The 24127-nt window shown below is 40.1% G+C and overlaps 2 protein-coding genes across 6 annotated transcripts in view; both read left to right on the plus strand.

Moving 5' to 3' along the window:
* The window catches only part of NCBP3 (nuclear cap binding subunit 3), a 42012-nt gene extending 19617 nt beyond the window's left edge, over window positions 1-22395 (plus strand). The window contains exons 4-14 of the mRNA XM_064582718.1: window positions 2288-2413; window positions 4320-4448; window positions 4665-4741; window positions 5468-5576; window positions 7474-7573; window positions 7873-7976; window positions 9766-10057; window positions 11854-12008; window positions 13445-13606; window positions 14433-14595; window positions 15061-22395. Of these exons, the coding sequence (XP_064438788.1) occupies window positions 2288-2413; window positions 4320-4448; window positions 4665-4741; window positions 5468-5576; window positions 7474-7573; window positions 7873-7976; window positions 9766-10057; window positions 11854-12008; window positions 13445-13606; window positions 14433-14595; window positions 15061-15169 (1526 nt within the window). The 3' untranslated portion in view covers window positions 15170-22395. The remainder of the gene's footprint in view (window positions 1-2287; window positions 2414-4319; window positions 4449-4664; window positions 4742-5467; window positions 5577-7473; window positions 7574-7872; window positions 7977-9765; window positions 10058-11853; window positions 12009-13444; window positions 13607-14432; window positions 14596-15060) is intronic.
* ITGAE (integrin subunit alpha E) overlaps window positions 15089-24127 on the plus strand; it is a 67286-nt gene continuing 58247 nt past the window's right edge. For all 5 annotated transcript variants that reach the window (XR_010408543.1, XM_045889673.3, XM_064582711.1 and 2 more), the window contains exon 1: window positions 15089-15223. Coding sequence is in view for 4 of the 5 variants with exons in the window: in XM_045889673.3 (XP_045745629.2) it covers window positions 15187-15223 (37 nt within the window). In the remaining variant the exon portion in view is untranslated. The remainder of the gene's footprint in view (window positions 15224-24127) is intronic.

Below are 24127 nucleotides of genomic sequence, written 5' to 3' on the forward strand. Positions count from 1 at the left end.
AGTACCATACTGTTTTAATTATGACTGCTTTGTAATATAAGTTGAACTCTGGAATTGTGATATCTCCAGTTTTGTTTTTCTTTTTCAAGATTGCTTTGGATATTCAAGGTCTTTTGTGGTTCCATATAAATTGTAGGATTGTTTGTTCTAGTTCTGTGAAAAATGCTGTTGGTGTTTTGATAGGGATTGCATTAAATCTGTAGTTTGCTTTGGGTAATATAGACATTTTAACAATATTTGTTCTTCCAACCCATGAGCATGGAATGGCTTTCCATTTCTTTGCATTGTCTTGAATTTCTTTCATTAGTGTTTTATAGTTTTCAGACTACAGGTCTTTCCTGTTTGACTATAGCCTTCAACCTTTCTTCCTCCCCAGAGGTAACAACTGTTATCAGTGTGAATTATACCAGGTCTTTTTCTAGGTATTTGTGTACACAAATACTTACCCTTAGGTTTATATTTTATTTTTTTTAATATCATCAAATTGTACAGGAACACTTCATTTTATTGCACTTTTCAGATACTGCCTTTTTTTTTTTTCTTTTCTTTTTTTTTTTTTAACAAATTGAAGGTTTGTGGAAACCCTGTGTTGAGCAGGTCTGTTGGTGCCATTTTTCCAACGGCATTTGCTCACGTTGAATCTCTCTCACGTTTTGGTAATTCAGTATTTCAAACTTTTTTCATTATTATTGTATTTGTTATGGTGATCTGTGATCAGTATCTTTGATGTTACTATTGTAATTGTTTTGGGATGCCACAAATCACTCCCTTACAAGATGGAGAACTTAATGGATAAATGTTGTGGCTATTCTGACTGCTCTACCAACTGGTCGGTCTCCCGTTTCTCTCCCTCTCCTTGGGTCACTATTCCCTGAGACACAACAATATTGAAATTAGGCCAATTACTAATCCTACAACAGCCTCTTTAAGTGTTCAAGTGAAAAGAGGGTCCACGTCTCTCACTTTAAATCAAAAGCTAGAGGTGATTAAGCTTAGTGAGGAAGATACATCAAAAGCCAAGATAGGCCAAAAGCTAGGCTTCTTGTGGCAAACAGCCAAGTTGTGAATTCAAAGGGAAAGTTCTCAAAGAAATTAAAAGTGCTACTCTAGTGAACACACGAATGATAAGAATTGAAATAGCCTTTTTGCTGATATGGAGAAAGCTTTGGGTCTGCATAGAAGATCAAACCAGCCCATTCCCTTAAGCCAAAGCCTAATGCAGAGGAAGGCCCCGACTCTCTTCTATTCTGTGAAGAGTGAGAGAGGTGAGGAAGCTACAGAAGAAAAGTTTGAAGCTAGCAGAGATTGGGTCATGAGGTTTAAGAAGGTTTAAGAAGTCATCTATCTCTATAACATAAAAAGCACAAGGTAAAGTACCAAGCATGTAGAAGCTGCAGCAAATTATCCAGAAGATCCAGCTAATTAATGAAGGTGGCTATACTAAACAACAGATGGGCAATGAAATTAGCTTGTGTTTTTTTTGTTTTGTTTTTTGTTTTTTTAGATTTTTTTATTTGAGAGAGAGAGACCGAGATAGTGAGAGAGCACAGTGGGGAGGAGAGGGAGAAGCAGGCTCCCCACAGAGCAGGGAGCCCAATGTGGGACTTGATCCCAGGACCCTGGGAGCATGACCTGAGCCGAAGGCAGACGCTTAACCGACTGAGCCACCCAGGCGCCCTTGTGTTTTGTTTTAATGTGCATTTTCTTGATTACTAGTGAGATCAGCTGTCTTTTCATACGTTTATTGGCCTTTTTTATTTCCTTTTGTGTGAAATGTGTGCTCATGTTCATTTTTATTTTGGGCTATCATTTTATCATTGCTTTGTAGGATTTCTTTAGTTTCATACTTTGCTTTATATTCAGGAGCAGCATCTCTTCAGAATTGTCATGGCTATTACACATCTCTATTTGATACACATTCTAAAATTATAGAATCAGCTTGTCAAGTTCAAGGAGTAATCCTGTTGAATTTGTTATTGCTTTAATTACTACAGGTTAATTTGGGGAGAGATAGCATGTGTTTTACCAACACCATTTGTTTAATCTTTCTCAGCCTAATATGCCTGTTCTGAATTAGATCATTTGTTTAATGCTGTTGCTCTGTGATAAAAATTAAAATAGTTTACCTTACTGTCCTATCTCATTTCTTTTGAAGTAATTGTCATCTCTTCTAGCATATTTCTTTTCTAAATACATGTTATCTGAATTGTCACAAAGGACTACTGGTGGGATGTGCATTAGTGGGTGGGGAAAATTCTGTCATCTCTTTTGTGTCTTGTTTTTCTAGCAATCCCCAAAGTGAGACTGGAGACAATCTACATTTGTGGAGTAGATGAGATGAGTACCCAGGATATCTTTTCCTATTTTAAAGAATATCCTCCTGCTCACATTGAATGGCTGGATGATACCTCCTGTAAGTACATGCAAGTTTTTTGTTGAATATGCTTTTGTTTATGATTTTAATTTTGCCATCTCAGATGGTGAATATTTGTGGTTGAGACTACTCGTCTGTGCCCTAACCTCTGCCTTTAGCCTAGGGGAGAAAGATTGTCCATTGATGAGAACCAGAATGCCTTAGCCAATCTGCCAGATCATATTCCATGAGTATTCCAAGTCAGCTCAGATGTGATGACCAGGAATCTAGGAGGTTGGTTGCTGGCATCTGAGTCTTGTGTACATGACTGAGGCCTCTTTAACTCCCACAATTTCCCAACAGAGGGGTGGATCCAACTGTATAGACTTGGGCATCGCACCTTCCCATATAGCTCTTCACAGGGCTGGCTCTGCCTTAGTATTTGATTTAGAACTAAACTGGAACCCTCTGACACTGTATGAGACCTCTCACCTCTGCTTGCTTTGAAACTTCACCTGCTTGCCCTAACCTATGAGCTCTCCAACTTGTGAACTAGCTGTAATTTTTACTTGTCTCGCTATTCCAAGTCTGGTAGGACCTGTGGTAATCATTCCGCTGGCTTCTTGTCTTAAGTCACTTCTAGTCTGGCTTTGCTTACTGCCAGCTTGCTGACCTGCTAGGTTGTACCCTGAATAGCTGCCTGGTTTTTCCAGCTGCTTTCTTTAGAAGATACTGATTCAGTGTTTTCATTGAAAGAAGAAACATGACTGAGTTGAAGAGTTTTCTCCATTTTTCCTTTCGCTTAATTTATGCTATCTAAATCAAGGGTTGGCAAACCTTTTTCTATAAAGGGCTAGACAATAAATATTTTAGGCTTTGCAGGCCATGCAGTCTTTGTTTTGTTACATCTATTCAGCTCTGGTATTGTAGCATGAAAGCTGCCATAGACAATATGTTACTGAACAAGCCTGGCTGCTTTCCACAGGATTGTTTTTTTTTTTTTTTTTTTTTTTAGTAAAAAACATGGTGGATGTGTAGTTTATTGTTACTTATTTAATTAATTATATGTACATAAAGCTGGTATAAATATAAATAAATAAGTGAATAGGTGGTGGGCTGGATTTGGCCTGCAGGTTGTAATTTGCTAACTCCTGATCTAAGTCACTAAAACTGTAGCTAAGGGATATTAGAGTCGGAGGGACCCTTTAGATTTACCCAGTTTTCCTAACTCATGTTGTACATCAGAACTGAGAAACAGAAGGAAAATCGTTTGCCCAAGGCCATGTCACATGTTCGTAACAAAAGTGAGAATCTGTAGATGTTCATTTTCCAAACTGAGAATGGAAAGGTAACTTTAGTTGAGAAATGCTCTTTTAAACAAAATTAAATAGATTTCTATAAGACTTTTCAACACCTTTTTCTTGTTAAATTCTCTTGCTGAAATAAGCAGATTAAATTAGTTGCTACAAAGCCAAGTGGCTGTCATGCCTCCATTGTATATACTCCATGGATATCATTGTCATCCACACTTCACAGTGGGAAACAATCATTAGTGTGTCTGAATGACAAGATACAACAGACGGCTTCCCTGTAGAGGGCAGTAGTATAAAGGATAATCTAAATTTATTTGATGGTTGTCTTCTTGTCATCATCATCATCATCACCACAAGAACTGCTAACACTATACAATACTCACTGAGCCAGGCACTTTTAATATGCAGAACCCTTTCTCATGGAATACTTTACAGTTATTTTGTGGAACCCAGTTTGGGAATGCAGCTCTAGGCTAATTTCATCAAAGAGGTTTTACTACCACTTTCTGTACTACTTTCATTAGTTCATACATTTACTGATACTGACCTGTAGCTATATGAGGCCAAAGCAATGAATATGTTGCAGTCTCTGTTTTTTAAAAACTTAAACCATTTGGATGTGATGTAATGTTTTATTTTACATTTTGTTTTAGGTAATGTGGTTTGGCTGGATGAAATGACAGCCACACGAGCCCTTATCAATATGAGCTCTCTGCCAGCCCTGGACAAGATAAGAAGCAGGGATGCCAATGAGGACAGGTCATCTGAGAAAAGTAAAAAAGGTAACAACACAAAGGAGGGACTTTAGGGCTGAAAGTCCTATTCTTTACACCGTTGGTTTAGGTTTTTCTGCAGAGCATTATATAGCGTCTCATTGTCAGTTATTTCTAAAATAAGCTGTGATGCTTTGGATCATCAGTAAATAGGAAATATTGGACTTTTAAATTACATGAGATGGAGTTATGAAGGTTCATCTTGTCCCTTATATTGTATTTTAGACAAGCAGGAAGACAGTTCAGATGATGATGAGGCTGAAGAAGGAGAAGTTGAAGATGAGAACTCAAGTGATATAGAGGTTAGTAAAAGGGCAAAGATATATATAAGGTTTTAGTGTAAAAACTGCTTATTGTCTTATTTAAGGCTTAAGGACTTAGTAAATTGTGTTCTTCATCTGGCTTTCACTGTTAAACCTTTTGAGGGTACACCAGGCTCCTGGCCTTTAAGTTCATATGGCTGTAATGAGTGATTTTTCTTGAAATGTTAGAATAGTACTCATACTTCTGTATAAAAGAAAATGGTTTTATTGAGAAGTACTTTGAAGTGTTATCTAATCAATAAAATTAAGAAAAAACAAGTGACAGAATATTTCCTAATGGGGCATGTGCTGTTGTTGGAAATATTAAAGTGTATTCATTTAAAAAATATTTGTTGAGTACCTACTCTATACCAAATTCTAGGTCCTGTGGATATAGCATCAAACCAAAGTCCTTCCTCTCTTGGAACATACATTCTAGTGGAGAAGACAGACAATACACAGATACACAGATACATAATATAATGTCAGAAAGTGAGGAGTGCTATGGAGAAAAGTAAAGAAGGGTAAGCAGATAGAGAATGATGGAGACTATTCCTTTAGACAAGGTGTTCAGGGAAGACCTCTGACTTAGAAATGTTTCAGAAGAACATGTGCTGTCATGGTTCAACAATTGTTAAAGAATGCTTTCCCAATGGGGACTTTGCTACTGAATAAATATGAAAGAAGCTTTAATGTTTATATTGAAAATGCTCTTTTTTTCCTAAGTTGGACACGTTGTCTCAAGTAGAAGAAGAGTCTCTGCTAAGAAATGATCTTCGTCCAGCTAACAAACTTGCTAAAGGAAATAGGTTATTCATGAGATTTGCTACAAAAGGTAACTGTGATATTTGGCATTAATTTTTAGTTGTAATCTAAGCCATTTTTTTTTTTTTTGAGTGACATCCTTCTCTTTTGAATAGGAAGTTAGGTCAAGTAATCTCAAAGTCCCTTCAAGCTGTAATGTTCTATGCTTGTGAAATGATGGCTTGCTGCCTGAGTTGAATTTCAGATTTTGAAGGTGAATGTTAGCTATTTGTATACTTTTGTGATTTCTGGCTAAAGGAAGTTATTTTCTGTGAAAGCTAGTTTGCTCTCTGTGCGTTTCAGCCAATTTATCATCTGAACTATTAATACATTTTTAAATTATACTTTTTTATTCATCACAGCAATTTCTTCCTGGACATCTAATAGTGCCATTCAGCTCTAATTCTCTAAGGAGTTAAAAGCCTCTTAAATTTGTAAGGCTCTCTGTGCACAATGATTCTGGTGTGCATTAAAATATGTATGAATTTTGAATATGGAATACTCCTCTGGTCTATTTTTCTTGACTGAGACATGTTTAAGGGGTCTAGGCTCATTATTTTATAGACTGCCCCTCAGTTTCGGTTTGTCCAATATCTCCTGATTAAATCGGGTTGTGTGTGTTAGACAAGAGTACCACAGAAATGCTGTTGTATCATTTGCAGTGCATCATGTCGGGAGACACATGATATTTACTTGTCCCATGTCTGGAGATGTTAACTTTTCTCACTTGGTTAAGGTAATGATTGCCAGGTTTCTCCTGTATTTCCATTTGTAATATAAAAATTTGTGGGAGGTACTTTGAGATTATGTAAATAGACTTTTGCTCATGGAAACTCAACATCCATTGATGACTTTTTAACTACATTTCTTTATTAGTTGGCATTCTGTTATAAGGAAGAACTTTCTCTTTCTACCCATTTATTTATTTACTTACTTAATTATATCAGTTTAGATTCATGAGTCTTATTTTACTCAGTGGGTTATTCATTCATATCATTGTTTCGGTTTACAAATCTTCTTGAATTTGGCCAGTGGAGCCCCTTCAAGCTCTTTTATTTTGACGTGCCTTCATGATTCTTTGAGCACTTTCTTTCTTTATGGCACAGTAAAACATCTTGTTTTCCAGACTCAACTTGTACTTTCCCTGTCCCAGATCTGGAATCAGCCATTCTCCAAGGAGCTGGTGGGCATGTTTTTTAAAGGGTGCACATATTGGCTTGTGCCACTGTTTACTTATAGTACTGGATACATGTGCATTGGTATTCATCTGTTATTGTCAGTGAGTGCCTCAACGAAAATGTGTATGATCATTTCTTTCTATTAACTGGCACTTTAACCTGACAAAAGTGATCTTCTCTATCTATGTTCATTTGAGTGGCTTATTTGAGTGCATTCTAGATAAATGGTGCTATGCTGTTTTCTGTAAGCCATTTTGAGGAACGTCATGATTGGAAAAAATGTTTTACCAGATAAACGGAATATATATAATCTGTTTCTTTAATACTCCTTTGTTATTGGAGTGTTGTCATTCAGAAACAAATGTCATCTTTCAGGGGGGCAGGGAAAATGCTACCTCTTCTGGAAAGCCTTTTTTATTCCTGAACAGCTATAATGACTGAAGCTCTCTTAAGCTTCTTAGAACCTTATATGTTGTATTATTATTGTTGTTATAGTATTTTCTCTATGAGGTCAGTCAGCTCCTTAACGGGAGCTTAACCTCATTGATCTCTGTATTTTGCTCCACCCCCTCTATATTGCACTGCTTTGCTTTTGTAGGCACTGAGAGTGAATATTTGTAGCGTATCTTTCCCTTTTGTTGGCAGATTGTGCTGATCTGATCCCAGCTATGGAAAACATTTTTTTAAACCATTCAACATTGTCTTCATACCAGTGGGAAATCCTAGGTAACTGTCGTAATTAATTTTTAGATGACAAAAAGGAACTTGGAGCAGCCAGAAGAAGTCAGTATTACATGAAATATGGGAATCCAAATTACGGAGGCATGAAAGGAATTCTTAGTAATTCTTGGTGAGTCTAGAACTTTAAAATACAATAGTTTAAATACTATGTAAGCTTTTCTTAATCCCTCAGTTGGTATTCTGCAGTGGAATGTCAACACCATGTGTGGACTCGAAGGAAGACAAGAAGAAAGAGCTCACGATTCTTAACTCTAGGGTAAATGGTATGAAAGGCTGAGTTTGAGTTTCACGTAAAATGTCTCTGTTTAAGCACCTAACATTTCATCAGTGTATAGTTGAATTTAATTAGTAGATTTCAAGGTCCTTTCTGTTGGTTTTTGACTATGTGCTTATTTTGGAATGTTGCAGGAAGCGAAGATATCATTCCCGTCGCATTCAGCGGGATGTGATCAAGAAGAGAGCCCTGATTGGGGATGACGTTGGCTTGACGTCCTATAAACACCGACATTCCGGTAGTTGCCTGCTCAGCTCTTGGGTAGACACATGTTTGGCTCCCGAAATCATATTCTTATTCTTAATACAGTCTTTTAAGGTTCCAAACTTTATCATCCTCTCTTCCTTGCCCTCACCCTCTGCCAACATATAGGAAAGTAAGTCAAGTCACGATTAATTTTAAATTGCCCATACAAAAGAGGTCAAATGATTTAATAAAAGCTGTTCTAACAAAAAAGGCCAAATATGACATAGGAAAAATTGAAAGAAAATTTTCTGTAGGAATCTAATTTTTCTACTATTAATATCAAAAGCTGCATGAAAATCTTTTAAGTTATTTTATCAGATGACTTGATTTTATTATTTGTCTGATGATGAAAATAGGCTGCTATGTCTGGTGTTTTATGCTTATTGGCTTGTGCACACGAATGCCTCTGTTAAATGAGATACCATGACTTGGGTTTCATTTTGTTCTGTCCTTCCTTCCTTCCTTTCTTTCTTTGTTTTGGTGCTTATAAAAGAACCGTTTTCATTATGTTTTATAAAGATTTTTTATTTTTAATCTAATCTGTAGAATCTTCTACATGCTTTGTAGAACTGCTAAGTCAGCATACAAACATGGGATAACATGTTTATCATTGTAACAGGGACAGGTGAAGTCTATCATTTTTATTTAATGAGTATATCCAAAATTGTGTGTTTGAAATCTGCTTCTTAAAACTGTATATACTTTTCTGTTACACAGTTACAGGTTTCCAATTTCAATTACTCTAAGGTATTCTTATCATACAATCTTTATATTTACATTAAAGAAATGAAAAAGCAAATTGCCCCTAATTCTAGCACGCTAACATAAACAACTGATTTCATTTTGCATTTATTTGTCTCTTTTCATAATATATATAATTGTTAACATATATTTTATAGTCATCTCCCACTTAGAAGCATTTTTCCATGAACTTTAAAGTTACAGTTGATTTTCATTATTCATAGTGGTTATGTTCTATAAAGTCACTGTGATCGTTGATATAGTGAATACTAAACCATTCGGAGACTCTGGTCACACCATTTTCATCAACTGATCAATATATAACCTCGGATGTGTGTTTCTGTTTAAAGACATCTTATTTAATACATATTGTTGATTCATTAACATTGGACTCACAGCCAACAGCACTATAACTCATGCTCGAACAGAGCTTATTTAACGTGTTTATTCTGTAAGGCAATCACAGCCTTCTTGGGCTTAAGAACACAAGATAGCTTTGGCAGTACACTTGGAGGCCATTTTAAAAATTTTTAAATGAAATCACCAACAAAAGCCACAAAAATATGAAAAGCATGGCACTTAATGAACTGCAAAAAGGGCACTTGTTTACAGTATGAGAGCTGAAATAAAGCAGAGTGTTGCCTCATTTGACCTCAGCTGGGAATATGCATAGCTGATGACTCAATTTTTTTGTCACTCTGCACATGTCCACAAATGACCATGAAAACACCTTTGTAAGTGTTGATATGGAGTTACAAATAAATTTGACAGATTTGCAAATATAGAATTCATGAATAATGACAATCAACTGTACTTTAGATAACTTTATGATAGTCTATCAGGTTACTAGATCATACTGTACTAGCCATTCTTCTGTTGTAGGTATCAGAATGGCAACTAGATTGGAACTTACAGATAATGCTCCAGTAAGATCTCGGGCATGGGAACCCCACCTTTTAAAAAGGTCACCAGTGTAGAGTAGAAAATCAGATTTGTTAGTTTTAGTGCTTTTCCTAATGTGTTTTGGTTAAATTTCTTAGGACTAGTAAATGTTCCAGAGGAACCCATTGAAGAGGAAGAAGAGGAGGAGGCAGAGGAGGACCAGGACATGGATGCAGATGACAGGGTGGTGGTGGAGTACCACGAGGAGCTGCCAGCTCTCAAGCAGCCCCGGGAGCGGAGCACCTCTGGGCAGTCCAGTGCCAGTAGTTCAGACTCCGATGAAATGGACTATGACCTAGAATTGAAAATGATTTCCACTCCTTCACCAAAGAAAAGCATGAAAATGACCATGTATGCTGATGAAGTGGAATCCCAGTTGAAAAATATTAGGTAAAGATAGTTTGTTTTTTTTTAATCAATGCTAGCTTTTTATTTTATTTTATTTTTTATTTATTTTTTTTAAAGGATTTTATTTATTTATTTGAGAGAGAGAGAATGAGAGACAGAGAGCACGGAGGGAAGAGGGTCAGAGGGAGAAGCAGACTCCCCGCTGAGCAGGGAGCCTGATATGGGACTCGATCCTGGGACTCCAGGATCATGACCTGAGCCGAAGGCAGTCGCTTAACCAACTGAGCCACCCAGGCGCCCCTTTATTTTATTTTAAATACTAATTCGTAACTTTCTCTTAACTCCTCTTAATTTTATAATCACTTTTATCTGTTCTAATTTCAGTCCATTGAAGAATTTGAATAAAAGCATCCAGTTTTTCCTGTAAATAGACAAGAAGTAATCCTTGTTATAAAAATGATAGACAGTAATAGAAAGTGAAAATCATCCATAATAGCACCTTTCCTAAAATAATGACTTAACAATTAAATGAATAACTTTCCTGCTAATTTTATGTATATACCTAGCACATGGAGAAATTACATAGTTCTACAAAAATGAGGTTGTATTTATATTGTTTCGCAGTGTGCTTTTTCTGTTTAATATATTGTAGACTTCTATTTTTTTCACCCAGATGTAGTACATTGAAAGTATCATGATTTATTTAACCAATTCCTTATTGATAGATATGTAGGTTTCTATTTTCTTACAGTTGCACTAACTAGATAAATTTCTTGAATTCCAGTTATTGCACAAAACTACATATATATTTAAAAATGTGGTGTTGCTAGAAGTGCCTAGGTGGCGCAGTTGGTTGAGCATCCGACTCGGTTTCAGCTCAGGTCATGCTCTCAGGGTTGTGAGATCGAGCCCCGCGTCGGGCTCAGCATGGAGTCTGCCTAAGACTCTCTCCTCTTCCTCTGTCCTTCCCCGCCCACCCCTGTTCTCGCGCGCGCGCGCGCGCTCACTCTCCAAAATAAATAAATCTTAAAAAAAAAAAAAATCCGTGTTGCCAGATTTCCTTCCAAAAAGGTTTTACTCACTTTATAACCTATTACCTATGTACTCACCAGTCTTATCACTCTTTCTAATTTTTGCTAATTTTGTGGACCAAAAAAAATAGTTATTCTGATATGTATTTCTTTGATGACTAGTGGGGATGAACAGATTCCTAAGGGCAGATAGCATATGCACAACTCAAAGTGTTGGGGTCTAGGGGTTATCTCTCTAAGTGTTCGTGGTAGTGTATTTGGGGAAAGGAAAAACAATTCAATCTGGTTCGTTTATATGGCTCTGCTCATATCCTTATTTTTAGTTTTCAGAGAACTTTCCAGTGTTGAATGCTGCCAGAATAATGCTGGTGCCTAGCATGGTAGCAGATGTCTTTGACAGAGAAGTCTGCCCTTTAAAGAAAGAGATTGTAGACTGTTGTATGTTGACTACAGCAAAATCACAGCCTGGGTGAACAGAGATCCCTGAGCCCTTTGCAGGCCTTACTCAACATTTGTCCCAGAAGGGAGGGTACTGGGACTTGCAATTACACATTCTTTGATAGTTTACAGATACCATTTGTGGAAACCACACTGGAAAACTCAGAAGCCTACTTGCCCTGATCTCTTTATAAGAAGCTGATCATTATTTTTGTAAGCAAATAATTACTGATATATGGTATTTGTGAGTGAATATTGGCTATATTAGATTGGGCTCTTAAATTGTTTTCTCCAAAATATATGAGATTATTGCATAGTCATTATCCCACAGTTGAAGTTGGTTAATTGTGCTTTTTTTTTTTTTTAAAGGAACTCCATGAGGGCAGATACTGTATCCACAAGCAATATCAAAAACCGAATTGGTAACAAATTACCAACTGAGAAATTTGTAGATGTCCGACATCTGTTAGATGAAAAACGTCAGCACACACGTCTACGGCCACCAGGCAGCAATACTAAATCAGGTATTGTTGTTTATTTGTGGTTCTGAGCTCCAGAAAGCAAATTAGGGCAGAGGTAGGTCCTTGGATAAAACATTGCCAGTAATGAACTGATTTAGTTGTCCTAGTTCATCACTTCTAAATTTTGGGTTAGGCATTGGAACTTTAGGACATGAGAAATAATCGTACTTTTGCAGTACTAGCTTTCAATATTTATGTCCCAATTATTTTACTCTGTATGTCATTGATATACTTTATACATAGGATGATAGAAATTAAATTGGGTTTTGTGTAAATGGTCAAGAATTTGAACTAGATAGTATACATGTGCAGAGTGGGTACTTGGCCATGCCTGCTGTGTGCCAGGCCCTGGGTTAGATGCAAAGTCATCATAGCACTTAGATGGAGAAACACGAGTGCACACATTCTGGTAATTCCACCCCAAAACAGAATGGAGTAAGTGCTCTACTAGGTCTGTAAGCAATAGGCCGTGGGAGCACAGAGGGGAGGTGGGTCTACTGGGGGAATTGTGGAGGGCTGCTTAAAGAAAGTGGCTTTAGAGCAAGGCTCGGGGAGGGAGTGGGATCTCCATTGGCAAACCTAGTTTTTTGAGGTGGAAAATAAACTGATCTTACATTTATTTTAGAAAGATAATTTGTGGCAGGGTGGGGTAGGGTAGAGAGCTAAATAAGTAACAAGGGTCTAAACCAGATCTGGGAGAGTGGAGATGGAATGGATGAGAACATCAAAACTTGTAAAGGAAGAAGACTTGGCACTAGGAAGTGAGGGAGCAAAGGGAAAGAAGCCAAAGAACTCAGGCCTGAGAAACCAGAGAGTTGGGGATGCTTCTCTCTGAGATAATAAGCAAGATGGATGAAAGCCGCAGTACAGTGACTTGCTAGTAAACGTGTTGTTGTTGCTTTTATTGTCAGGGGGAGCTCAAGAGGACAGATGCCTTGGAGGAGGTTTGGCGGAAGGGAAAAACAAATTTGATTTGTCATATCTTCCCTTGATCCTTGGCTTTTGTCAGTCTCATTACATTTACTGTGAAATGTAATAAGTTTATTAAGAATTCCTTATATGTTCAAAGATTGTGGTTTCTGTCCTCAGGGAACTTAGAGTATTGTTTGTTAGCTGAAATGTTTGTAAATTCTTTGGTATGCTTGGTTCTACTTAAAACACACGCACAAGAAACGAAACAGCTGAGTTTGTGTCCGAAGTTCCTTTCTGGAGCAGTCAGCCGAGAGGTTTTTTCCACTGGAAGCCTCGATGTCTGAACTTTCCTAGGGGAATCCGGACTGATTATATAGAGAGAAGGATTTTAGAAGCTTGATTTTGTCAGGCTCTTTGTCTTGGTTTGGGGAGATTTGGCACCAGGTCCTCCAGGGATCTCAGGTTGACAGTATCGATAGCAAAGCACACATGCTTGGTCACAGTAATACTTTTTTTCCTTTTTCTAGATATACGCCAGCGGTTAGGAAAAAGACCATATTCTCCAGAAAAGGCTTTTGGTAGTAACCCAGTCTTTCGGAGAGAGCCTTTTTCTGATGTACATAGTAGGCTGGGTGTTCCCAGGCAAGACATTAAAGGCCTCTACTCTGATACTCGGGAGAAGAAATCAGGTTGGTAACACTTAAAACTGAGGGGGATAGGAATTGGGTAAGAGCAGACTACAGCATAGAAATACTTTGTTGGTCAAAGCCAGGAAATAGCGTATGTCAAAAATAAATTATTTTTTCCTCTTCCGTTATAGTCATCATAATTGTAATAAGGGTATGGAAAATTTAGAAAATAGAAAAAAAATACAAAACCAGCCTTGGTTCTTTCTGTTTAGTGCAAATACTTTTTAGTCTTAAGTTTCTATTCACATCTTTGTCCATATACATATTCTGCTTTTTTCATACAGGATTTTATTGTGATCATTTTTTCACATTGTTAAATTCTTTATAAATAAAATATTTAATTGCCTTTATAGTGTAGTATGCTATGAAATGCTAAACACATACTTCTCTATTGTTAGATATTAATAAAGTATATTTAAAAAATTAATGGATAGTGGGCCAACTCTCTGAAAGTTTACAGTATAGCAGGCCTGTCAGTTTGCAGAATTTATAGCTGGGAATGATCTGGGAATGGCCCACTCCTGGCAGAATGAAGCTCTACAGAGAATGGTGAGTCTCACCAGGGAGGGGCAGGTATAGCATAAGCAGCCTCCGAGGTGATTCTGATATGCATGGGAGGCACACGTCCCCTAGCTGTGGGACCCAAAGATCCCTCAGTTTGCAGGCAGGGATGATAGCCAGGGAAATGAGATTACCTTCCTCATGCTGCAGAGAGCTTACAGGAGCCACAGACCCCTCCCCAGTGTTTCTTGCACATCAGGTGATGGCAATGCCCCTGCTTCTCAGCATTGACCACCAAAACTGAAATGCCTTCTCATCCAAACAGGTAGTTTATGGACGCGCTTAGGATCTGCACCCAAGACCAAAGAAAAGAACACGAAGAAGGTGGATCACAGGGCGCCAGGCACTGAGGAAGATGACTCTGAGCTGCAAAGGGCATGGGGGGCTCTGATAAAGGAGAAAGAACAGTCTCGCCAAAAGAAGAGCCGGTTAGATAACTTACCATCTCTCCAGATTGAAGTTAGTCGGGAAAGCAGCTCTGGTTCAGAGGCAGAGTCCTGACGCCCTTGGGGCTAATGGCAGCTGCACTAAAATCTGACATTCTCGTGCAGGGTGGGGTGCACAGTAGGACCCCTCCACTCCCCCGCAGGAGTTGGCGCCCCTCCTGCTCTTACACAGTCACCCTCAGCTCTTGCTGCTTCAGCAAGACATGTTAAGAATGTGATGTGTTTTGAAGGGCATCTGTCTATATTTTGCTGCAGAGTAAGAGTTCTGGGCCCTCAATCCTTTCCCCACTACCCCACAAGCTTTACCCTTTGAGGAAAAGGCAGCCCTCCAGATTTTGTAGACGTTTTTCTTAATATTTTTAACATTGTGCTTTTAAAGAAATGTTTTACACAGTTCATCCAAAGAGCAGAGAACTGAACTTCTCACTATTGCCTTGGCCCTGACAGCTGTTACCAGCACCCTTTTCCCAAGAAAAGTCAATTCCCAGGTGCTTATTGGACAGCCTTCGAGGGGGAAGATGAGGGAAGCTGCCAGCTCACCCTTCCAGGACCCTAGTGTGGGGGCCGGATCTCATGGACCTGACCTCAGAGGTGCACCGGTGCCGCCCAGGTAGATAAGAGATGCAGCATCGATCGTGCTTCCGTTCCTCCCTGGGGAGTTCTGTTAGGGGCATCTTAGCTAATCAGCTTGAAGTGAAGATCAAGTTCAGTGCTGTGGGATTTTTAGGAACAAAAAACTGTGACTTCTGGATTTGGGTGGATTTTTGTGCTGAGGTGGGGTCATGGGTTAATGTTGAACAATTTTTAAGTCTGTATTATGTTTAAAAATATTAATGATTTAAAAGTTTAAATTTTTAATTTTTATATGTGAAAATATTTCCTGTTGGCTACAAGGGAAGCTCAAGTGGTGTCTTATGTGTGCTGTTAAATATATATTATATACTTTGGAAGAAGGCAAAGAGAGGAGTCTCATTATTTTTAAATGATCCTAATTGTATAGTCTGTCTGCTGTATATAGTGTTCAGCTTGCTTTTTGGCCACTGTAGGAAAAAAATCCATCCATCTGAGATGGGGTCCTGTTGTTTATTATCACTTCAGAAGTGATACATTAGTATTTATTCTTTCTGTTTCTAAGTTCTGGCACCTGAAGATATCTTTAAAACTGGCAAATAAGATAATAGTAATAGAAATTTTAGTTTCTTTATTTCTCGTTTACTTCTAAACTCTGTTCCGATTATTTTAAAGTCAGTAGATTACTTTGTCTTCCTATTTGATCTTTATTTTGAAGTATTTAATGTTTGTATTCCTCTACAAGCTTAAAAATAGTGTTTCACTTCAATTCACTAGAACTTAAGAATTAGAGATAGTAAGCCTTTGTCGCTTTGTGATGTCACAACTCCTCACCTGTCTGGAGTGTTTCAGTACCTGGTGCAGCCCTGGATTCTAAGGATCTTGACTTGTGGCATTGATAGTTGATTACAGTGTGGTGTGATTGAATGCAGAACACTGCTGCTAAGAAATGAAGGAAAGGGCTGTGGGACTTGAGAGCTGCAACAGCTGTACTCCACCATGTTTTGTTGCTTAACCTGCCTTTCACTCCCTTTAGAAAGATTAGAAGCTGTTAACTACTGTATGTTTCTGCTTCCTCATCGGATTCTTGGAGAGAGTTGGTTCTCTGCCAGTTGAGACTTACCGTTTCTGAGGTTTTTCGCTTTTTTTGCCCTGTGGAGTGTACAGCTGAGAGCCAGGTTCTTGAGAAGGGCAAGGTTTGGGGAGTTGGTAGAGTGAGAAGGACAAGGACTTGAGAGTCCGAGACCTGGATGCCAACCCCTGGTTTCTGTTCCATGGGCCTGGGCCTCTAGTTTTCCCATCTGGCAAATGAATGGGCTGGTACCAGAGCTTCTTGACTTTGTTGGTGCGTCTCAGTGGTGTTTTACTCTTCCCGAAGCAATGGTTGTGGTGGGCTGGCCAGCACTGGTTTCTGTTGCAGGTGTGGGGAGGGTCAAGAAGGGCATGCATGAGATTTGGGGCAGGGATTGACCTCCATCCCATTTCCATTACAGTCTCTGGGTCTTCTAGTGGGACAGAGATGTCCTTGTGGTCAGGGTCCTAACTGATGTGGTCTCAGCAGTGTTCAAAAAAAGCCCTTCTGTGTTTCCCAGTCATGACCTTTTCCACCAGTAGTTTGAGCCCATCTCTCCCATGGCCTTATAGTCCTGGCCAGTCTCCTGCTAGAGATCAGGGAGGGCTTTCTGAAAAGGTGGTGGTGTGTAGTCAGAACTGGGCCTTTGATCTAACCAAGAAAAATGCCCACTTCAGCAGCCTTGCAATTCTTACAAATTAACACAGACCCCAGAAAAGTATCTTTGAAGATTTCACTTCCCCAAGTTACTGTTGGCCACCTCCTCTTGCTCTCTGGCCCACACTCAGGCACTCAGATGTTAACCACATCTTACATGTGCTGTGAGTGCCCAGGCCCTTTCTTTGGAGTTTGGGAGTGAGGGTAGACAGTTAGGATGGCCCCCTAGTGGCAGCTCAGTGTGCCTGGGCGCTCCTTACCTATGTGGGCAGCAGGGCTACAGACTTTTCTATATTCTTCTTAGCCTTTATGCATATGAGATTACAAATACATTTCTGCTGCTTGATAGTAATTGCAGATACCTCATTTCTGTTTCCCACTCTCCCTCTTGGGAGAGACACCAGCTACCCAGGAGAACTTGTGGAGCTTGTGACAAGCCCTCCTCTGGCCCCTTTTCTCGTCCCATGAACTCCTCCCCTTAGTTCAATCACTGTCTTCTCCCACTTCATCCCTGTGACAGCCTCCTCCCTGATCTCTGCCCCGTATCCCATCCCTCCATCTCTGTTCTGTGCACTGCAGCTGGGGTGAACTTTTGTTGTTTGCAGCTTTACTGAGCTATTATTTACATAGCATACAGTTCACTCCTTTCAAGTATACACTTCACGGGCACCTGGCTGTCTCAGTTGGAGGAGCATGCGACTCTTGATCTCGGGGTTGTGAGTTCGAGCCCCACATTGGGTATAGAGGTTACTTAAAAATAAAAAATTTTAGGAAAAAAGTGTACACTTCAGTGGCTTTTAGTATATTCACAGAGTTGTGCAGCCATCACCATAGTCAATTTTAGAACATTTTCATCACCAAAAACAAACCCTATATCCATTAACAATCATTCCCCAGTCCCTCTTCCCTCCTGGCAACCACTACTTTTGGTTTCTGTGGATTTGCCTATTTTGAATGCTCATGTAAATGGAATCATACACTTTGTGGCGATTTGTGATTGGCTTCTTTCACTAAACATATTTTTGAGGATCATCGGTGTTGCAGCCCGTATTAGAACTTCTTTTTATTAATGAATAATACTCCATTGTATCAATACAGTACATTTTATTTATCCATTCATCAGTTGATGGACATTTGGGTTGTTTCCACTTTTGGCTGATGTGAATTATGCTGCTATGGAACATTTATGTACAAGTGTTTGTGATCATGTTTTCATTACTCTTGGGTTATATATCTAGGGGTGGAATTGCTGGGTCATACGGTAACTCTGTCTTAACCTTTTGAAGAACTGCCAGACCATTCTCCCAAATGGCTGCATCATTTCCCATTTTCCCCATTAGTGTTTGAGGGCTCTGGTTTTTCCACGATCCTTGACAACACTTACTTCACAATGTGAAGTGGTAGCTCCTTGTGATTCTGATTTGCATTTCCCTGATGTATAATGATATTGGGCATCTTTCCGTGTTCTTCAGAATGAACTTTCTTAAGAAAGTTATTCTGTTATTCTTCTGCTTAAAACCTTTCCAAAGCTTGGAATAAATTCCAAACTCCAATGATAGCTCACAAGGCTTGTCAAAATCTAACTTCTGGTATCTCTGGCCTGTTCTCCCCAACCTCCCCTGCCCTGTGCCCACTAGTTACTTGGACCCATCTTGATCTCACCAGCCTTTCAAACTCTGCTTAGTGCTTTTCTTCCTCAGCAGTGACACACTCCCCTGGACCTTTCTTCCTTCTGCCTAAGCCTTGCCTTCTCTTTTCCCTCATCCTCTAAGACTTAGAGACCACTCCAGGTGGCTGCCTCCAACTTCCAGAGCCAGGTTATGGGCCCCTGCTACACAGTACTGTCATGAATGAGACTCTGCTCATTTCAAGGTTGGGCTATACAGTCACACCTAAGATAAAAATGGAGTGTAATCAAAATTCCTCTTGGAAATCGTGGGGAACATGCCATGTTGAAAACCAGCATCGTGAGATCCAGCACAGTTGGTTTCTGCCTGTGTGGGAACAGATCATAGTTTGTTTGGTTGAGCTCCAGCTGAAGTGGTTGGCATGCAATGAGGGCCATATTGTGCAAAAAAACCCCACTTATTTTTAGGTGTTAAACTCACTCAGGCAAGCAACTCACTTTTGAAGAGGCTCTTAGGAACTGTAACAAGCCACGCAAGCTTACCTTAGGTGAGTGGAGGGGCAGGTGAAATGGCCCAAATGACTTAAAATTGTTTTCCTTTTTCTTGTCTTTTTAAAAATTTTTTCAGGAGAATATACCATTGTGTTTGCCTAAGTGAAATGTGTGTATGATGCCAAATCTCTGTAACCACCCCCTAAAGCCAGCACGGCTATACACTGAATTGTAATTCCCTGTTCCTACTTTGTCTTTTTTGCTAGATTGTAAGCTCCATGAGAGTAGGCACCATGTCTGGTTTGGTCATGGGGGTTTCTCCAGTCTTAGAGCCATGCCTGGCACCTGGCAGGTTATCTATAAACATGCGGTGAATGTATAAATCCCCCAGCTGCAGGAACAGCTTCATTCTCTGAGGCCTGGGGTCCTCTTACAGGCTAGTCCATGTTTTCTGCCTTGTACACACAATACTTGATGTTCATGTTTTATTTTCCCTTTTAGCCTGTGAGCTCCTAATGAGCAGGTGTCTTCATGTTGTTATCTCTGTATCCTCCCACCATGCCAGTCCAGAGTAAGGAGTACTTAAAAAGTGTTTGGTAAACGAGTGAATTATGGTAACAACCCAGCTCTGATTCCTTTGCCTACAGGCTAGTCGAAATCTAGCTGACACTACCATATTGAAAAAGGAAGATTATTCAGAAGTGCATAAACCGTACTTGTATAAGAAAAAAATCTCATTAATTAGACCTCCATAAAATTCAAATTTTGGTGATCTGGCCATATCTGAGCTGAAGTTTACCTGCTGTATGAAGAATTTGCAAGAGAATCATGTAGAATATTTTTTTTGGAAAGCATTCATCTGCCCCAGGAGAGCAGGAAAGGAAGCTGGTAGGTGGATGAGAGGCCCCAAAGAGGGACTACTGAGCCAGTTCTTAGCTTTGGGTCCTATGGGAGAGGAAAGTAACGGCAGTCCAAAGAAGGCAAAGAGAAAACTTGTTCAGGCAGCAGCTCTTTTGCCTCCAGTAGCAATTCCAGCTCTCACTCGAGTGTTCTTAAAGTTATGCTGCAATGCAAACGGGCCGTTTGGGTTCACAGTAACAGCGAACCATGGCTTCACAGATTAATTAATTGCTGTACAAATCAATTTGGTATATAAGTATTTGCTTTTAAACTTTATATAACAGGAAACAAATGAGAAGTTAAAAAAGCATTTTTTTTTCCTTTAAGAACTAAAAGGACAGAATGTTTTTGATAATTTTGAGAATATCACACTTGCTTCAAGGCAGATTATTGCATAATCTGACCAACAAAAATCCAGAACTTTTCTTACATGTTTATAAAATAAATCTTAGAAGAAAAAATATGGTAAGCATTTTTTTTTTAAATGAAATTCTATGAACATTTCACAAGATTTTGATGTTCCTGGGAGCAATTAGGGAAATGCTGGCTCAAAAGTCTATTTTGGATTGTGAGGCACTGAAGTGGGAGTTTCCTGTGCTATAGATAAAACTCTAGAGTATGGGTGGCATTAACCTGCCAAGTCAATACCCTGCCCTAGGGTTCTTACCTGTTTTTGCTCGAGCAATTCTGAGGCCCTCTTTGCATGACCAGAGTCTTCAGTAGGTGAAACTTTGTGTTATCTCAAATTGTCTGTCACCCTCACCTCTGACTGGTGTAGGTTAGTGAAGCCAAGAGGCCCACACCATTGGCAGGAGAGGAGACATGACCTTCGTATCCCTTCCTGGCTGTTTGTGTGTTTAATCATGTGGTGCCTCCCCTCTTATCATTGGCAAGGATTACTCAGAAAGCCTATGAGCAGGAGGTTGTACTTTTAGCTCAGGTAGAGTGTCTCTGGGGGAGGGTCAAATAGAATAGTGTCTGAGACTGGGCCTGAAGCCTGGGGACTCATTTTTTCTCACATGCAAACTGGAAAAGACTGAACAAGTCCCTTCACCTCTCTGGACCCCAGTTTTCCTGTCTGTCAGATGAAGAGCTCAACTGGGATGGTCTCCAGGTTTCTTTCTATTGCTAATGTGAGTTCTAGGAACTTTGCTCTGCCTTTGCAAAGACCATTAGGAGCCTAAGTTGAACAGGAAGGAGGTGTGGGCAAGCAAGAGGCCCAAGCCCTTGGACCCTTGGTCCATAAACCAACCCCTCAGCTACAGAAGAACAAGAGGATCCTCTCCCTTGCTTCCTCTGCACTAAGCCCACCTTCCCCAACACATGCACACATGCACCATTCAATGTTTTATTTGGGAGGCTTTTTAGGAAGTAGTCCATTTGTATTAGCATGGGCTGCCATAACAAAATATAGACTGAGTGGCTTAAACACCAGAAATTTATTTTCTCACCGTCTAGGGGCTGAAAGGCCAAGATCAGGATGTTAGCATAGTCAGGTTCTAATGAGGGCTCTCTTCCTGACTTGCAGACGGCCATATTCTCATAGTGCCCTCACATGGCCTTTCCTTGGTACGTGCACATGGGGAGAGAGATCACTCTTCCTTTGCTAAGGCCACTAAGCCTATTGATTAGGGCCCTACGTTTATGACCTTAATTATCTCCTTTAAGGCCTTTAGACCCTATCTCCAAATAAACTCATGTTGGGGGGTTTATGGCTTCAACATACGAATTTGGCAGGGGGCGGGGCACACAGTTCAGTTCATGACACCCAGTATATGTTTGTGAAATGAGGTCTCTGCTTTTTAAAAGCTCACAAACTGGGAGGATTTAGCCCCATGGGTATGAGAGGAGTAGGGTTGTAGTAGTTCAGAGTCCTGGTACTGGAGGAGACAGATCTGTCTGAAGTCCCAACTCTGCCACTTATTAGCCATATCGCCTTAGGCAAGTTACTTAACCTCTCCAGTCCAGTATTCTCATCTGGGAAATCAGGATAACCAAGTAGGGTGGCTGTTAGGGTCAGATGAGGGCATTGCAAGGAAGGCCCTTGGCACTGAGTCTGGCACTCCCTCCTTAGTGCTCAGTCAGTGGTAGTGATTCCTCCCGCTCCTCAGACTTCCCCCGGCTGCCCTTTGCCAGCTCTGTCCTCCGTTGCAGCCCTGTCTCCGTAAGTCCTCACGCTTCCAAATGCCCTCTACCCAGCTTCCCAGGACTCAGAAGGCTAGTGGGTAGTTAGAACATCTTATATGGGGGTGCCTGGGTGGCTCAGTTGGTTAAGCGACTGCCTTTGGCTCAGATCATGATCCCAGAGTCCTGGGATCGAGCCCCGCATCCAGCTCCCTGCTCCGCGGGAAGCCTGCTTCTCCCTCTCCCACTCCCCCTGCTTGTGGTCCCTCTCTCACTGTCTCTGTCTGTCAATTAATTAAATAAAATCTTAAAAAAAAAAAAAACATCTTCTATGCCTACAGGCGATGAGGCAGGACGGTGGGAACAGCCCCCTATCCACTGGTGAATGCAGATACCAGAGCTTTGGACTCACTCTCAAAACAGAGCAGTTAGTGCTTTGACCTCTTGCTGAACAGGTCGTCTCTATCCTGTAACTTTTAAGACTTTTTATTTTGAAATAATTTCAAAATTACAGAAGAGTTTCAAGGATAGAACAAAGAACATTTTGCCATGTTTTATCATTCATTCTTTCCCTCCTACCTTCTGTCACCCCATCCCCACCTCTGAAGCATGAACTATTTGAGAGTGACTTGCATACACCTCTCCCTTTACCCCTAAATATTTTAGTGTACATTTCCTAAATTCTTAGGAAATAAGGACAATCTCTCATATGACCATCACATAGTTATCAAATTCAGGAAGTGTATTATTTTATCTGATCAGTACAGTAGTATCTAATCTTTAGTACATGTTTCATTTTTGCCAGCTATCCCAATAATGTTTTTTGAAGCTTTTTTTTTTTTTTTTCCTGGTCCAGGATCACACTGCATTTTGTTTCCTCTCCTTAGTCTCCTTTAACCTGGAACAATTCTTTAACCTTTGTCTTACGAATATACTGATGTTTTTGAAGAGTTCAGCCCAGTTAAATGTTCTAGAATGTCCCTCAAGTTGGTCCCTTACCATTTGTCTAAAACCTGTATGAGGCTCTGAGCAGAAGCATTGTAGAACATAGTCTGGCTCTTTCCTTGGGATCTTAAATTTGGATTTGTCGGGACAGCAGTTACTATCAGGGGCACACAGGACCTGTGTGTTCTCGTGATTAGGGTTCTGTCATGCTGACACCAGCAAGCTCGGATAAATACATCTTTGAGGGAGGCAGGATGAGTCTGCATTCTAGAAGTCTCCAAAGATGCAGAAATGGCCCTGCACCCTGTCCAGCCTCCAGTCACCAGCTTGGCTTAGCCTCCTGAGGTGCCCTGAAGTTCATACTCCAGACATGAAGTCCTGCTCTCAGAAATCTTGAGCAAGCTGCAGTCCTGGTTTCTAACATGTCCCTACTGTTGGTCTGCTCTGTGGCCTGGGGTTACTCTCTTCCCCCTCTGGGTCAGTGATGGGGAGAGGAGCTTCTCCTGGCTCTACCAAGTGCCCCTGGCACTCCAAACAAGTGTGGGATAGGGGGAAAGTCACCGAGCCCTGGACTGGTGGGAAAACAGGCCAGGACTCTGGACTATGACAAGGTTAAGCCAATTTGGATGGTCTTTGTTGTGATCTGGCAGGCAAATCATCAAACCTGGAGCTTTGTTTCCAGCTGTCAGACAGTGTCCGAAATGGTGAATTGTAATCTCTGTTCAAGCAACCATATAGCATCAGGGAACTATCAGATTAGTTGTAGGTATTTTGTCAGACCAAAGCAGACAATGCAAACATGTTTTAAGTGTCATTGATCTCCCAAGACTTTGGCCAAGCAAGCTTTCAATGTGAGAAACAAAATAAAATTGATTTTCGTCTTGTCATTAAGTCAACACCCTTGTCTGCTTTGTTTTAACACTTGCACTAACACTTCAGCATGCTCTCTCTGGGGATGCGGACATTCACGTGAGAGACATAGACTCTCGTGCCTTTTTGAATGTGGATTCATTAAAATTAAATGCAATTTAAAATTCAGGTCCTCAGTTGCACTGATAACGTTTCGAGGGCTCAGTAGCCACATGCAGTTAGTGACCACTGTGTTGGACAGTGCAGATCTAGAACAC

This window comes from Mirounga angustirostris, unplaced genomic scaffold (assembly GCF_029215605.1).
Source record: "Mirounga angustirostris isolate CCGP_5_RB_7025 unplaced genomic scaffold, mMirAng1.0.hap1 SCAF_17, whole genome shotgun sequence".
Lineage (NCBI taxonomy): Eukaryota > Metazoa > Chordata > Mammalia > Carnivora > Phocidae > Mirounga > Mirounga angustirostris.